Source organism: Sturnira hondurensis, unplaced genomic scaffold, assembly GCF_014824575.4.
Source record: "Sturnira hondurensis isolate 20B ecotype Veracruz unplaced genomic scaffold, ASM1482457v3 Scaffold0020489, whole genome shotgun sequence".
NCBI lineage: Eukaryota > Metazoa > Chordata > Mammalia > Chiroptera > Phyllostomidae > Sturnira > Sturnira hondurensis.
Genome location: NW_028093120.1, coordinates 654835 through 671292, shown reverse-complemented (window position 1 = coordinate 671292; position 16458 = coordinate 654835). Strand labels below are relative to the sequence as shown.

The window sequence follows — 16458 nt, the reverse complement described above, 5'->3', positions numbered from 1 at the left end:
TTGCCATTGTTACTTCATTCCTCCACTTCATAGTGCATCAGTCATTCATTCACTCAACCAATACTTACTCAGCACCTATTATGTGTCAGGCACTGTTCTATATGCAGAGGATACACCACTGAACAAGAGACACAAGGTTCTTGCTTTCCTGGAACTTATGTTCTAATACAGGAAGATAGACAATAATAATAAAAATAATATTAATTATAATAAAAGCTAACATTTATTAACAATTAATGTTTTCTGAGACCATTTTAAGCACTTTACAAATCTTAATTCACTAATCCTTATAATAACATTATGAACTACAGACTAGAATTATTCCCATTTTACACAGGAGGAAACCGAGGGCACAGAAAGGGAAAAATAGCTTGCCCAAGGCTACACAGCAAGGAAAGGGCAGAACTGCAATTTAGAACCAAGCCAGTCAGACTATAGCTCTCTTTCTCTTAATGACTTTGTTATGCTGCCTCTCAAACAAGAAACAGGGCAATAAGCCAATAATGAATAGAATACATTCAGGTAGGCTTAGTGCTATGAAAAAAATAAAACAGGGTGATGGGGTGGTATGTGTGTGTTGGAGGATTTGGGATGCAAATTTAGATGCCAAGGAAAACCTCACTTAGGAAGCGACATTTGGACTGAGACTTGAGGTATGGTTATAGTTACTCTGGGGCACAGGCAGAAGAAAGCTAGTGTAATCTTTATTTGTGAAACAAAAATGCCCAGTTCACCAGGGCTAGAGCTCAGTGTGTAAGAGTAACTGATTAGATAGAAGTGAAGTCAGGGAAATAGGGAGATAGGCAGAACAGGCTATGCCTGATGGATCCTCAGACCACATCAAGAAATTTAATTTTTATTCTAACTGCAGTGGGTTTTCATGCAGGAGCTAACACTACTTGATGCATAATTTAAAAAAGATCATTCTCATTGCTATCTGCAAAATTGAATGTAGGACAAAAGAGGAAGCAGGAAGATCCATTAGGAAGCAGTTACAATACAGGTAGAAAATAGTGGCTTTGACTAGCGTAGTGATAGAAAATAAAATTTAGGGTATATTTGGAAAGGTGAATTGGCAAGACTTGCAAAGTAACTGGATGTGAAGGGCGAATGAAAAGGAATTTAAGTAAGAGCCTTGAGGTTTTGGTTTGAGTGGCTAGTATGATGGTAGTGTCCTTTATTGAGTACGTGTAAGAGGAGGGGAGAAATACCTTCAGCAAGAAAATCAATAATTACCTCTTAAACTTTATTGGAGGAAGGGACTTTTTCCTTTTTTTTTCATTTAAGTTTTAAAGAAAGAGTTCTGGGAAAAAAGCATTTTAATTTTCAATTTTATGAGCTCTTTACTTTAGAAACTTGAGGGAGTTGAATTTTCTTTTGTTTAACAAATAAGTTATTGAGCATACTTTGGCCAAGGACTACGTGATGAGATAGCAAGATAAACTAGGCGAACAATATCCCTGTTCCCAAGAGTGTCTTGGGGATTAGGAGGGGAACGGGGAGGGAACGACGGTTAATTTTCTTCCTCTTCGTTGTCTTATTAAAACTTCGCCTATGCACGAGTAGCCATCTTATAACTACATCTCGTGCTCCTGGCAGTTGGGCCCACCGTTCTGAACGCTCAATGTCAATTAATAAATGAATGAATCTCTAATAGTGACACCTCCCCTCCCGTTAAAACTTATTTTAAATAAAAATTTTAACAAACAATACGAATACAACCTTTGCTTTGAAGGCTAATATTTTTTTGCAGGAATTGTACCTTTATAAAGATCGTGGTTGCCCCCGTATATATGTGTTCTTTCTTCATATCCAATTAAATGAAAATACTAGTTTTTCCGTTGCCCAACTCTCTAGGCTTGTTGGGTCTAGCTCAGGAGAAAGGAAGCAGGAGCCGTTGGATTTAAACAGTTTGGTGTAATCCTTTTCTAAGCTCTCGCTCGCTAGCCAGGGACGTGGTGTCGGCTACCGGGGCTTTCCGTCCACGCAGTACCGGAATGAAGGAGTCTGGGAGGGGGTCGGGGAAGGAAAAGACGGAAGAGACATTAAGTAATTGGTTCTTGAAGGTATAAAATGATGTTTAGGATCAGCTCTGAGGCACCGATTTCAAACGCCCGCCCCCTGAGCCGTTTCGGCCCCGCCCCTCGCTGTCGTCACACCTACTTCTACCTTGGCCTCTGCTGATTGGTCGCTGCCTCGGCCTCGAAGAGCGGCGAAAGTGCTTTGGATTTGCTTCCGGGTCTGGAGCTCTGGTCCCAGGTGCAGGGGATTCTGGGAGCGAAGAGGTGTTGTGGAGTCTGTGTGATTTCCGGAGGCTGCTGAATCAGACCTCAGCCAAGGTGAGCTGCGGGAAAGCAGTATTTTGTCTTTCTTATTCGAGTGGGACGGGAAAGCGCGGTTGGGATCGGAGTTGCAGGCTGAGAACTGAGCGTGGATGGTTGAGGTCCCAGAGCGGCGGGCGGGTAGCAGAACCCAATGTTGGGGGCCGCATATCGCGTCCCGGGCGCTGCGGAGAGCGCAGCGCCGAGTCAGCATTGCAAACTCCGTTAGCACTATCGGGCCTCCTCTCCGAATCGGCGTAGAGTCAGCGAGTTCCTGGTGACATCCCGAAGGTGAACTCCTGGGAGACGGGAATGACAATTATCCAGGGATGTGTGAGAGGCGGCGGCGCCCCAAGCGGCAGGAAACCCTTTTTCTCCCTATTGTATCCACCTATGGATACGATCCCTTTCCCTTGTTTGAAAATCTAGAGACTTATGCCACTTCCCCCAGCATCCCCCCTCACACTTGCTTTTCTTTCCTACGCTCGACGGGGTTTTAGTTGCTCCTCCTACTATGAGGTTACTTTGGCTGTCCATAACCAAAAGTAACAAAGAATGGGTCTCTGATTTTATCAGCACATTTTGGGGACGAGGCTCCGGTGTTCTTCAGCATTCCTTAAATTATAACCAACAAAAGATCTGTTTTTTTGTTATGCTGGGGGCTGTAAGAGAAAGGTGGATCAACAAAAAGGTTGGAGGATTTTGCCCAGGTAACCGTTACTGAAGTTTTTAGCACACTTTAATCCAAGACATTCAGTAATTGTGATAAGAATATCTTTTTTGTGGGATTTTTAAATATTCTTTTTGTAGTTACTAGCCTACTTTATGTTGTGTGAGTTTAGATAAAATGCGAACATTAGGGAGTCTGGTGGAGTTGAGAATTTTTAAAACTCTGTCCTGGCTATACTGTATTTTACAAAGGCTTTGACCTTGTCAAACAATTCTATGGGAAATATCCCCATTCCACAGATGACAAAATTTTAAGCTAAGTGACTTGCCTAGGGCTATAGAGCCAGGACAGCAGGAGCACAAACTCAGATAGATCTTTAAAACAGAATTTTTTGTACTCAGTAGGAGTTACCTAAGAAGCCATATTCCTTGTACACCCCGAGCCTCATTACTTGTTTTCTTGAGAACTTTTGTTTGAGATTATTTAAGTAAGTTTTGAGGAATGAGCTACAAAATTATTTCACAGGGATGGATGTTAACACTTTAAGAAATGAGAATATTTGATATAGGAAATAACTTGATACTGTTTTTCTTCAAGGCATAAGAGATGACGACAGCAGCTCGGCCAACATTTGAACCTGCGAGAGGTGGGAGAGGAAAAGGAGAAGGTGATTTGAGCCAACTCTCGAAGCAGTATTCTAGTAGAGACCTACCCTCTCATACAAAAATAAAATATAGGTAATGAAGGCTTTCATGCTTTATTGTTCACAAAGCAAGACGAAATCTGTTAAATGGCCTGGTCGTGAGATGGTAGCATGTTTAGGTTAATATCACTTAAGTTATTTATTTTTATACGAGTAGAATGCTGTAGAATCTCTAACACTAAAATTATGCTTTATGGTTATAAAAAAGCAACCAGGTATTTCTTAATCAGGAATTCCATTAATCAAGAATATCTACATGTAGATGGCAAAATAATACATTATATCAGAAAAACAATGCATTGTCAGTACTAATCAATATGTGAATAAAAGTGTTACTGTAACCTGAGTTGACCTACTGACAAAAAGTAGACATTTAAATTGGTCTGCAGCATTATTATAGGGATGTATGTGATTCATTTCAGTGTTCTTGAAATACTGGGAATATCACAAGGATGCCTGTTAGTCACCCACATGTTAGAGTAATAATGTTGTCCAGTTCCTTCTTTTGTACTTTAGGGACTCAAGGACAAAGCTGCTTTTTTGTGATGTTTTCTCCATTGCTACAGCTATGTGTGTTTTTAAGAAACATTTTTTTCCTGGTTTGTTTCTACTTTAGACAGGCCACTCAGGATGCCCCTGAAGAGGTTCGGAACCGTGACTTCAGAAGAGAGCTGGAAGAGAGAGAGCGAGCTGCTGCCAGGGAGAAAAACAGAGATCGTCCAACTCGAGGTACCAACACTACCCCAGACATTTGTAGCATAAAATTGACAGTAGTTTTCTGTTTTGTTTTGTTTTTGGTAATTGTAACAGATTACTTTGTTGTTTTGTGGTTGTTGTTGTTGTTGTTTTAAATATTGGTGTGAGTTGAAACACTTTGCTAAATAATGTGGTTAGATTAGAGATGATAATGAGGCTGATTCCAGCTCCATCTTTTTATGGTTCTGGATTGGAAGGAGCAAGATGACCTGGGGGTATTCAGTAGTCATTGTTTCAGTTCAGATAAAGGAGTTTTTGACTGTTTACAAGGGCCGAAATTTTGAGGCCCCATGGTTTTTGTCTGTGAAGTTCTCCCATTTTTGCCACTGGCTTAGAAGGCATCTAGGGGCATACATTTACAGCATATGTGAACTAGTCTCTAAGTTTCCTGAGAGAGGCTACAGTTCGCATGTTAAAATCAGCACTTTCATTAATGTATTCAACGACTATTTATTACCAAGAACTGATTTACCAAGCACTGTGGTTTCGATCCGTGCTGTCATGACCGTTATAATCTAAATTTGTGCTCACAGGTCCCTAAGATGTTACACGAAATATAGTATTTGTTGCAGTAAGCTGTAATGTTTGTTTATCCCCAGAACATACAACCTCGTCTTCAGTGTCAAAGAAGCCTCGGTTAGACCAGATTCCTGCTGCCAACCTTGATGCAGATGATCCTCTAACAGATGTATGTTTTGTTTCTTCCTTTTATCACCATAGTAGTTTATATTGTTTTCTGAAATATGTTTTTATTCTTTTGGCTTGAAGAAGTGCCGTTTATTTTTACTTAACTGTTATTCAAATGCTAAACCTTATCGTTGATTTTACTTCATTTTTTAAAGATTTTATTTATTTACGTTTAGAGAGAGGAAGGAAGGGAGAAAGAGAAAGCAGGGGAAGGAATCATTGCTATCAGAGAGAAGTTTCAATGGGTTGCCTCATGAACAAGCCCCAGTGGGGAACTGAACCTGCCACCCAGGCATGTGCCCTGTCCAGGACTTGAACTGGCAACCTTTTACTCTGCAGGATGACGCCCAACCACCTGAGCCACACTTGTCAGGGCAAACTTTATAGTTGATTTTAAAACAAAAAGTGTTACTATGTGGTTATTCAAACTTCAAAAACAAGTTTGAGCTCTCAAGAACTAAATAAGTGATCTAATAAAGAATATGCTTCCCTAAAAAATAATTCCCTCTGTTAAACCTTAGTAATTGGGCTCCCATGTTGCAGACCTCCAGAGGGCACTCTTCAGACTGGGCCCCATCAACAGCAGCCCCTAGAGTTTCTGCCGAGGGCCTGTCCGAGTTAGATACCCACCATGCCGGCCAGGTGTGCAGCACACTTAGGGCCCCCTCTGTGCTTAGGGAGGGACGTGACCTAAGTGGTTTTTAAGGACAAGTGCTTTAGTTAACATTAAAATTTAATGGGACCCATAGTCTAAGTAATTTGCCACTTTCTACATACAGTGAAAAAAATCCAAGTGACCTTTCGTGAGTAGCATCTAATTAAGCATATGTATCAGCAATTCTAGAGTGAACAGATTGAATTAAATCATTCAGTAATTAAGTATGGGGAATTCAGTGAGACTTAATGATTATTCATTTGAAATTGGTTTCTTCTGAGAATTTAGCAACCTTTTTGTACTTTTGATTATTCTTCCTAGTTTAAAGTTGTTTTGAGCTGTAATAAACTATTTTTGATTCTTAGGGTGATAACACTATATACACATGTACTGTGCATCGGTGTAAAGTGTTCCTTTTCTGATGTTAGAAATACTTTTATATCTAAATTGCCTTTTGACCCTGTAAATTTGAAAGGCACTTTGTTATACTATTAGTTATTATACTCTAAAATACGTGAAAGGTTGACATTTTAGTAAGTGTTCAGAAACTTTTTTGTGTGTGTGGGTTGGTTGGTTGGTTGTTGATTTTAATCATATATAGGTGCATTTATCTTTTGTATTAGGGAAATTATTCCTGCTCCAAAGATCTATCTGATAAGTGCAATTTTTATGGGAAAAAAGGAAAAATGTGAATTTTCTCTCTAATGTCTTGGGCCGTCACATTCCTTTTTAAGGAGGAAGATGAAGATGAAGACTTTGAAGAGGAGAGTGATGATGATGACACTGCGGCTCTCCTTGCAGAACTGGAAAAAATTAAAAAAGAAAGAGCTGAAGAGCAGGCCCGGAAGGTAAAATCAAAGTGTTAAATATTTTATATCTTCCTGCATAAACTAAAGTGGGTATATTTTTAATTCAGGTATTATATTAGAAGTTGTCCTTGCCATGTCAGGATATTATAGGACCTGTAGACCTATAAATCTGATCATTTTGTGACATTGAAGTCTCTTGGTTATGTTAGAAATTCTTTCCAAGTAGTTCAGACATGCTTATCAAGTTTTTCTTAATAATACTTATCAAGTTGTTCTTTATTCACTTATTTTTTGTTTGCTCAACAGACATTTAGTCAATGTTAGTTAAGTGTCAGAAGACTCACAAGTGATTAAGATATAGTCATGGCCTACAAAGAACTCACCGATAGAATGAGGCTGTCCTCATTTCTCCTCTGGTCTCCTTCCCCAGTCTTCTTTCCAAGGACTTGTTGAAGCAGTCTGTCAGCAGTCTCTCAGTTTACACAATGGAGAAAAAAGAATACCTAACTTAAAGATAGTTGTAAGGATTAACAAGAATTCATAGTAATAAAAATAAGCTATAAAACTGGGGAGGCAAAAGCAGGTTAAAAGCATTAGGTTTGTAAATAAATGCTAAGGGAGTTTACACTCTGTTCTGGATATAGTTTGTAAAGCTAGTTAGTTTCCACAGAAGATTGGTAAGATTGCATATGCAATTTTGAAGGATTGCTCTGGCAGGAGTATTGAGGGTACATTGGGAAGAACTGTTGTACCCTCAGTTCTTGGAAAGGAGACTGTACCAGTAAGCCTCACGTGCAGCTTTGAGTGTCGTGCATAAGAGAAGTTGGAATTGAAAGAAGTGAACAGAAGCTGATAGAGTTATCAGGAAGGTAGAATTGACCTTGATAGCTCTATCTAAAGTGGCTGTCAGATGCCAGATGTCAATAAAGATGACCCCGTTTTCTGGGTAGATATTGGTGCCGTACACTAACACAGGGAATACAGAAAGATGGGCAGGTTCAGATGGAGAGCAAGGTGATGAGTTCCATTGAGAACGTGTTAAATTTGATACATTGTGAGATGTTCAAGTTGAGATACCAGCCTCCACTTTTAGCCAGAACAGAGCAGCTTTTTTATGACACCTGTGTAAGATGTCATTTGAGCCAAGAATTGTTCTGTTTAAAAAAAGAAGACAACTTAGACCAAAGACTGACATAGGTTAATTTAATACTTGGAAACTAGGGAGGTGGGCTTCCAGTGGGTCAGAAGGGTCAAGGAAGAATTCAGAAAAGATGTCAAATTTGGGATAGGCTTTGAAGACTGCTAGAATTCAAATTGGAAAAAGAGAAATATTTTAATATTCAGTTCTTTTCAAAGTTTGGCATGAGATAGCAAAAAAACTTCTATAATAGCTTACAATTTTTATATCTCATTGTAGAAAATAGGATTTAAGAACATTCCTTATATCACTTGTACACCACTAGAGGGCAGTTGTTCTATTCCAAATACTGTTTGGTTTTCTAACAGTTGTAAATGCATAAAAAGATGAGCCATTTAAACGCATTGGTTAAGCTTTAGGGAGGATAAACATTTTAGACAGAAGATCCTGTAATTCTGTGAGGCTCATCTAATCTGTATAAAAGTGTGTTGGTGTTTGCTGGGGTTGTTAGTTCTGCCCCTGTTTCCCAGGCTTCCTAGTGGTTGTTTTTTTGAGTGTCCCCAAATAACACTTCAAACTATTCTGCCTGTGTCGGGGGCTGGGAAACTTTTCTGTAAAGGGCCAGATCATGACCATGTTAGGCTAATGGGCCACAAAGCCCCTGTTGCAACCATTCGGCTCCTCCTGTTGTAGCACAAGCAGCCACAGACAGTAGAGAAATGAATGAACAAGACTGCATTCCAGTAAAATCTTATTTACAAAATGGGGTGGTTTAGATTTGACCGATAGGCTGCACTGCCTTTAGCCTGTGTTCATAACGCATGATGTGCCTGGTACTTAAAAATGAAAAGAATTGGCACCTTCTTTTTCCAGAGCTGTGTGGTGACCAACAACTCTAAAGGAGATATATTCAAAACTTAGAATGGCCAGGATCGTATTACATCACATGCATTATTATAAGTTTGGACACATTGTATTCTCGAACTCCTAGTTTTCTAGCATTTTAGAGAAATGTCTTAAATTTCAGCATCAGTATTTATTAAAAATAAATATATAATTTATAGAAAGCTATCTGGAGAATATTCCTGACTCTGTTAAAGGTCTGAGCAATGGCCTGGAATATTTTTCCCCCTGAAAATTGAATTTTCTCACCTTCCAACTCTTTGGTCTCATAAAAAAATGAAACCCAGTGTTCATATTTGGATGTTAAAATGAAGTATCATTAACATGTATTGGAAATTAGGTTGTTTTTCCAAATGGTTTAACACAGATATATTTTAAATGGACTTCCAGAAAATCTCTTTTTCCTTGATCCATTAAGTCATACATTTCTATCACCCCCAACACAGCAAAGTGCGATCTGCCTTTGGTTTCAGATGGCATGGAATCGGGTAGATTGGAAGCTGTGGTTAAGGGTTTTAGACATTTTATTCTCCTAATTCTAAGAAGGAAATGGGGATTTGAATTTAAAGAGGTTAATGCTAAAAAGTGAGGAAGGACATGATTATATAGTATAAGAAGTATAAAAATAGAGAGTACCAGTAAATAATAAGAACAAAATGGGTAAACCTCAGGTAAATTTGTAGAAATACATGTTAACTGTGTAATTTTGATAGTTTGTCTTGTTACAGGAGGTACTTCTTGGCTAATAATAACTTGTCACCAATCCTAGAGGTGCAAGTTTGCATTGTTAGTAATTGAAGATAACAAGCATTTATAATCAGTTATGTATAGCCCTTTAAAAATGGAGGTAATGGCTTTGCTAAATGTGTCTTGATGTTTAATATGTGCTTAAATTGCTAGAATGCGTATTTGGTGTACTCTCTAAAAACAAGCAATTTTGTGTGTACCTCAAGAAAGAAAGTAGATTTAAGTATGTATCCAACAAATTTCAGAGTTGGAAGAGACTAATGAAATATTAGGATGGCATGCATGAAATATTTGTAATAAAAATGTCAAATTATCTTATTTTGATAAGTGAGGCTTTTCTGGCATGTTTTGAAGACAAAAAAAAAAAAAAAAAAACCCCACTACCTTAATGCTTATTCCTAACCAACAGTCATTTAAAATAGGAGTTGTGTGAGAAGGTTGGCCCTGGAGTCACCATAAGTAAATATGAATCTCCCCCTGTTGTTGACAGGAACAAGAGCAAAAAGCTGAAGAAGAAAGGATTCGTATGGAAAATATTCTGAGTGGAAACCCTCTGCTCAATCTCACTGGCCCATCCCAGCCTCAGGCCAACTTCAAAGTTAAAAGAAGGTACTATACAGTAACGAGTTAGAAATATATACACACAGATTATGAGTTTTGCAGCAAACTATATTGTATAGAGCTTTTAAAATCCCACTTTGCACATCAGTATCAACTGATCAGTATCAACTCTGTCACATTTTGGAATAATGGAAGAAAGAGAATGAAAGAAATAACTTGCTTTCAATAGCTATTTACAGTAACCAGCTGTGTACCAGATACTGTTCTCAGCATTAGAGGCAGAGCAGTGCACTGAGCCTTTGATGCTACAGAGTTTACATTTTAGGTGTAACTTTGTGTACAGGGTCCCCACATTCAGGGACTGCCCTTCACATTCAGGGACCCACTGGAAGGACTCGGGGAGTTAGTGTGTAGTTGTACCCATGGCAAGCACAGTATAGTGACAGATCATGAGGGGAAAGGGCATCACAGCAGTCCAGGTGCGTGCCTTTGTATGCTCTGTCCCTTCCATGAGGTGTCACACAGAGCACGTCCTTTCCCCTAGCAATGAGAATACAGTAACATGCAATGTTTCTGCCCAGGGAAGCCCACTAGAGACTCCGTGCCCACGGGCTGGTATCTGCCTAGCATGTACCAAAGGTCAGACTCCCAGAAGGGAAACAAGGGTTCCGCATAAACCGCGTTATCTGTACAGACAGTCTAGGCAGTGGTAGTGAGAAGGTTCCTGGAATCCCCAGTGTCCAGATGCCAGCCTAGGGTCAGCCTTGCAAGTGGGTCTTTCTGAGGATAGCAGTTTCAGACCTGGCACGTTAACTCTTCCACATGGTGTGTGTGTGTGGAGGGGTGAAGTAGAAGGAGGAAAGGGGAGAGAATATAAATAAATATTGAATATAGTACTTAAGACAATGATATGTAGGAAAGTAAAACAGAGCTTATAGGAAGTGCTGAGTGGGAGGAAAGTGGTTTGTTATTTTTATAAGGTGATCATGGAACCCTGTAGGCTTCCTTGATCACCTTATAAAGGTGGGGTGGGGGACTGGACAGATACAAGACATATTAAATTCAGAATGTTGTATAAATCTATGTGGAGGTGTTGATACAGAGCTTGAGAAATGGTTCTGGAGAATCCAGGCTGGAGATAATTAATTTGGAAGCTGTCAACTTACAGAAGTTTTCTAAAGCCATGAAGGCAAGATGAGGGCACCTGGAGAAGGAATACAGCTAGCGGGAGAGGTCAGGGCACTGAGCCTGGGGTGATGTTTAGGGATTAGATAGGTGCCCGGTACGCACGAGGTGCTCAGCAAATACTGATGGAATGAGTTTTGAGTGAAGAAAACCTAGGCTAAGGAGGAGCAGTCAGTAGCCACATGGAAGAGTGGATAGAGAAAAAGCTACATTGAATATATTCATATTAAAGTATATAATTTGTTCTGCCTTGTTTAGATTCAGATGGAATTGTTTGGACATTGGATCGGGTTTTAATATGCAGGTCACATTTGACCCAGCTCTGCTCAGCTTTTCACGTACCTGGGTCCTGCACCATCATGACCTTCCTAACACTGTTTTCCAAAGATGCCCACGTTCTTTGCTTATTTTTCATGTGTAGTTTCTTCTGGCATGTATACATGTGTACATAAACACACATTACATGGCCTTTCATTTTACATGTGTCTGTGAGAGTATGTGCTATATATATATATTACATAATGGGTTTGTGCTTTATATGCAAAAATGATACTTTGAAATTACACTCTTGATTTTCTGTAAAATATGTATTTTATAGCCCCTGCATAGGTGCTTCTTTTTTGTGTGCTTGTGCATAATGAAACCCAGCCAGAGTAGTGCAACCACAGTTCTGCCCTAAGCTCTTCAGCTGCGGTTTCTTTATGGCTGGTGCAGGTGGGCACCAGTAATATACAAGAACCTTAATTGTTATATGCCAGTACTTCCTTCTCCTTTTGTTGTCCAAAAAAGTAAATGCCACAGGGGATGATTACTAAATGTTAACTGATAAAAATCCTTAAAACCACACCATTTGAACTACAGTATATTGGTCAGTTATTATCTAGAGTTGTCTGTACTAATTAGGGTGGTATCAACTACTTCTTTTTAGACCCAGAAGCATTTGATAGGTGTGCAATGAGAATTTATGTATTTCTGCAGAGTTGATCAAAGCCTCTTGTGTTGGAGAATAAGAATGTTTTCTATGTTCTGAATAGGAAATTGCCCTTTCTGCTCTTTATAGTGCATGATTACAACCTATTCAAAATTATTTTATTCTTTTGGGTATAATTGCTGCCTCTCTATATACATACCATTCACATAGTGTTCTCTCCTAATACAGACATTTTAAGAATGTTGTATTTTCTTTCTTCCTTCAGGTGGGATGATGATGTTGTTTTCAAGAACTGTGCAAAAGGAGTAGATGATCAGAAGAAAGACAAAAGATTTGTCAATGATACGCTGCGATCTGAATTCCACAAAAAGTTTATGGAGAAATATATTAAATAGTGCAGTTTTATGTGCTTAAAGACTATAAAATGTAAACAATCACTAAACAATCACTCTGACTTTATTTTGGTTTGTTTTTTTCCCTCCATTTAAATTGTGAATAGGCTTCCCTAATTTTAAGCTCCAAAATATCTTTTCCTTGATTGACACCTTATTTGATAAGGACTTGGGAGTTGTTTAACCCAGCTTCCAGTCTCAATATTTCCACTCATATGTTTTCTTTTTAAAATTGGAAAGATTATCTTCTTGTAATGAATGCTTTTCATAATGTAAATAACCATATCTGTGTTCCCCAACTCTTTTGTTGAACTGTATGCAGCTTATAAAACACTGCATATTTTTGTGTGTGTATTGTGTTTCTTTGTACATTAACTTTTTCTCCTTGTTTCTCTAACATTGATTTATGGTCAGTTAAGTCCTGATATCTTCTCTGTTTTTTAAAAGAGTGTGGTGAAAGATGAAAGAGATTCATTTCATTTTGGACCACTTGATGCTATGGAAATGTGTCATCAACCAGGAAGGCTCCCTCCCTCCCAATGAGGGAGCCCGGGGTGTCTTTTGCAGAGGCTCCTGTCTTGGCCCAAGACGAGCTCCTGGCGCATCCCTGGGAGGCCTGTGGCCCTCACTGTGTTCTGGATCCCCAGCCTCCAGGTTTCTCTGGAGTGAGAGACAGTTTGCACAGTGACACATTAGAAACAAAGCCTAAGAAAAATTTTAAATCAAACAATGCATGAAATAAAAACTGTGGAAAACTGTGGAAATTGGATTTTGCTTATTTGTATCTTGTCTGGGAAGGGTGTGTAAATGGAAAGTGGGAATGCCTCTACCCAGCCGGGAAATGAAACTTTTCTAAACCTGAGCTGTGATTTTATGGGTGTCACTGTGATAGAAAGTTTGAGACCAGCCCTGATTGGTGTGGCTCAGTGAGTTGGGTGTCGTTCTGCAAACTGAAAGGTCACAGGTTTGATTCCCAGTCCAGGCACATGCTTGGGTTGTGGGTCAGGTAGCTGGCTGTGGCAGAACAGCCAGAGCCCTAGTGGAAGCTCGGACACTGCGTGTATACAGCCTGAGCAGCTCAGGAGCAGAGCTGGGGGTGGAGCCCAGGCCTGGACTCCACGTTCATGCTCCACCTATTATGTCCCAACTGAGCTATTGACTTAAAATTTTGAATAACTAGTGTTTTCTTAAGCCTTCACTAATACTAAAGCTTTTTACCTCCAACTTCACTATTTACAAGGTGTCTTTACATTTTCAATTTTCTTCAAAGCAACACTTAATATGAAGAAAGTACCAAATTATGGGAAGTTAAGAAAAGTGAAATTCAGGCAGAGTGGATCAAAGTTAATATGTGATGGAGAGCATGAATGAGTGCCTTAAGATAATGTGGAAGAGCTTACAGATGATGATGTCAGATTTCCAACACAGGTCTGATTTGGGTATACCATTACTCCAAAGGCCCACTTCAGATTCTCTCCTTGAGCCTGACAGGTTCAGAAAGAATCAGAGTAAGGCTAGCATCAGTGATTTCTCCCTTTCCCTGACATGTTTCAGCGTAAGTTTAACCAGTCAAATCCAGGACATGTAAATGTTAAAAAGTTTTGGCCCTCAGATTTGCGGAGCGGGTAAGAGCCTTAGCTAAAATACCTTGCTTCCTCATTGCCAAAGCTCTTGGGTTGACTCGACTGGGGAATCTGTCCAGTCCCTCCCAGGGCCCATGCTGAGCCAGGGCTTTGAAGCCAGATGGACCTGCGTGTGATGGCCAGCCCTCACGGCAGGCTTTACTGAGACCGACTTCACCTAGCCTGCTTGCATGGCAGCCATTTAATCAACGCCACTCCCTGTAAGGTAAGCATTTTATACCTGCTTCATAGATAAGGCAATTGAAGTTTGTAAGAAAACAAGCAGTCAAAAATCTTTATGGGGATAGGGCCAGATTCAAACCTGGCACTGCCTTTATTCTAAAACCCAGTCTTGACTGGTGTGCTTGACTGCCTCTTTCTGCTCATTAGCCTTTCGGATTTTCCTCACCTGTGAAACCATAGCAACGAGACCATTGTAAGGGAGTTTGGTGGGTTTAATAAAGTGGAAGCGTGTCGGGTGCATAGCAGATATTTCACACGTGTTCTATCCGCCTCTACTAGCACAGCAGGGGCTGGATGAAAGTTTGAAAGCCTATTTGTTCTACCAAAAAGGTCTAGCTTTTGAATTAAGAGGTTCCCTAGCCCCTCAGCTTGGGTCAGGCAATAGATATAGCCAGACAGGGATGCTCTTGGTTGCTGGGATTAGAGACCCAGCAGCAGAAACTCATTGAAATTCAAGTGTAGTTTAAGAATACCTGAAAGGCACCTCTTCTCTCCGGCTCTTACTCTGCTTCTCGATTGTCCCACTTTTGCAAGACTAGATTTCTGCCCCCCCAAACTATAGGCCACTCATTCCTGCTCCTGGCCTCCCTGGATGGAAGGCTTCATGCTCCACTGGCCAATAGGATGTCTGTGTTCTGATACAAGGCTGGTCCAGTGAGCAGCGGCCGGGAAACAGGTAACCTAGCACAAACGTAGGCAAAGGCAGGGAGATATTTACAATACACTCTCTAGAACAGACACAGCCTGAGATACTCAGCTACTCACACAGTCGACAAAACCTGGAGACAGGTATCACAGCTGTAACTGCAGTCTTAGGGGTACTTCCGGAGGCTCCCTCCAGGATCTGGCACCATGCCGGGGGCAGAACAAGGGCTGCCCTCTGTGCTCCCTCCTGCCCCATGCAGGCCTGGGCACAGACACACTCAGGGTCAGGTAGTCACCCAGGCATGGGAGAAAAAGCTGGGACTCAGAGGGCAGGGGCCCGAGAGGCCCGCCTAGAGCAGGGCCTGTTGGGCCAGTTTCCTGCTGGACCCTGGAAGCACCAGCACCAGGGAGCATAGTGGGGCTTGTCCGGTTTTTGAGACACCTCAGGAGTGAGTCTAACTGGATTGAACTACTCCTGAGAGGAGAGGGTGGAGCAAGGGAAAGGGAGAAGAGGAGAGCCGGAGCTTCTGAGGGCTGCCATATTGGCCCCCACCCCCTCTTCTCTGGGCCAGGGTTTGTGGGACGTGGAAGACAAAGGACCAGTCTTGGAGTCACCTTTCAGTAAATGCTAGGTGCTCTTTCATTGTGGTGGTGGCTGGTGTTGGGATGTAGCACTCACAACTTTCTCTAAAACCACACGTCCACAGAGGCCATATGTCCTAGCTCCTGGAATCTTTTTATACAGAAGCTTCCTTAGGTGTTTTTATTAAAAAAAAAAAAAAAATCCTGTTCTTGCCTGGCCTAGTTCTCAGAGGCACATTAGGAGGAAAAAGAGGAAGATAAAGAAATCAGTCACGTTCACACTCCTCAGAGAGGCATCTGCCAACTTCTCTCTCCAGGGTGATCTTTTCATCTGAGCACGTTTTCATACAGACTCCCTTTGGGGACCAGGCAGAGAAATGACCCCTAATGGCCCCAGACTGATGGGCGACAGTTTCCTGGGAGCTCAGTCATCTGTGTGTGAGCTGGAGTCTGAGGAAGGCGGAAAGAGGAGTGCGGTCTTAAACCGCCTTGGATTTTTTCAGAATGAAGGAGAAGGGTTCCAATGTCAGCCCAAGATTTCCCCAACACGCACACCTCCTCTAAGTCTTGGCCTCAGAGGCCTATTTCCAGGAGGGTGGGTTAAGTAAACTCTGGGAGTTGAGTCATCCTTGTGAAGCATTTACTTCAAAGAAGCTCCAAGGGAAGAAGAATTCTCTGGTGAGGAGACAAACTGGGATACTGGAAGTGGCAAGGCTCACAGAGCACCAGAGCCTGCTCCCGCGGGCATCAGCACTACAGACCCCCCAGTGCCTAACCACTGCTGCGCAGGGTCACCCCTCCCACCATCCCTGGAGGAGCTACCACCATGCCACCTCCCTGCCCAAACCCTTTAATAAACAACCACCATTTAGGAAAGATAATGGAAAACAATTCCATCCATGACAACT

At 41.0% G+C, this 16458-nt stretch overlaps 1 protein-coding gene across 2 annotated transcripts; it reads left to right on the top strand.

Annotated features, from left to right (window-relative positions):
• Nucleotides 1–2232: 2232 nt before the first annotated feature.
• Nucleotides 2233–13175, top strand: CWC15 (CWC15 spliceosome associated protein). 2 transcript variants are annotated; one of them, XM_037029741.1, is made up of 8 exons: nucleotides 2233–2339; nucleotides 3589–3728; nucleotides 4311–4423; nucleotides 5050–5138; nucleotides 6527–6640; nucleotides 9880–9998; nucleotides 12332–12492; nucleotides 12906–13175. In XM_037029741.1, exons 2-7 carry the CDS (start codon nucleotides 3598–3600, stop codon nucleotides 12459–12461), a joined length of 696 nt encoding a protein of 231 aa, XP_036885636.1. In that variant the 5' UTR covers nucleotides 2233–2339; nucleotides 3589–3597; the 3' UTR covers nucleotides 12462–12492; nucleotides 12906–13175. The 2 variants fall into 2 exon arrangements, with proteins under 2 accessions (XP_036885636.1, XP_036885635.1); XM_037029740.1 differs by having other exon boundaries at nucleotides 12332–13175.
• Nucleotides 13176–16458: the final 3283 nt, after the last annotated feature.

What these genes read in the sequence shown, in the direction of transcription:
- CWC15 (XM_037029741.1), top strand. Translation starts at nt 3,598, where the DNA reads ATGACGACAGCAGCTCGGCCAACATTTGAACCTGCGAGAGGTGGGAGA. An exon ending in CATACAAAAATAAAATATAG is followed by an intron (nt 3,729 to 4,310) that starts GTAATGAAGGCT and finishes TTTCTACTTTAG; the next exon opens with ACAGGCCACTCAGGATGCCC. An exon ending in CTGAAGAGCAGGCCCGGAAG is followed by an intron (nt 6,641 to 9,879) that starts GTAAAATCAAAG and finishes TGTTGTTGACAG; the next exon opens with GAACAAGAGCAAAAAGCTGA.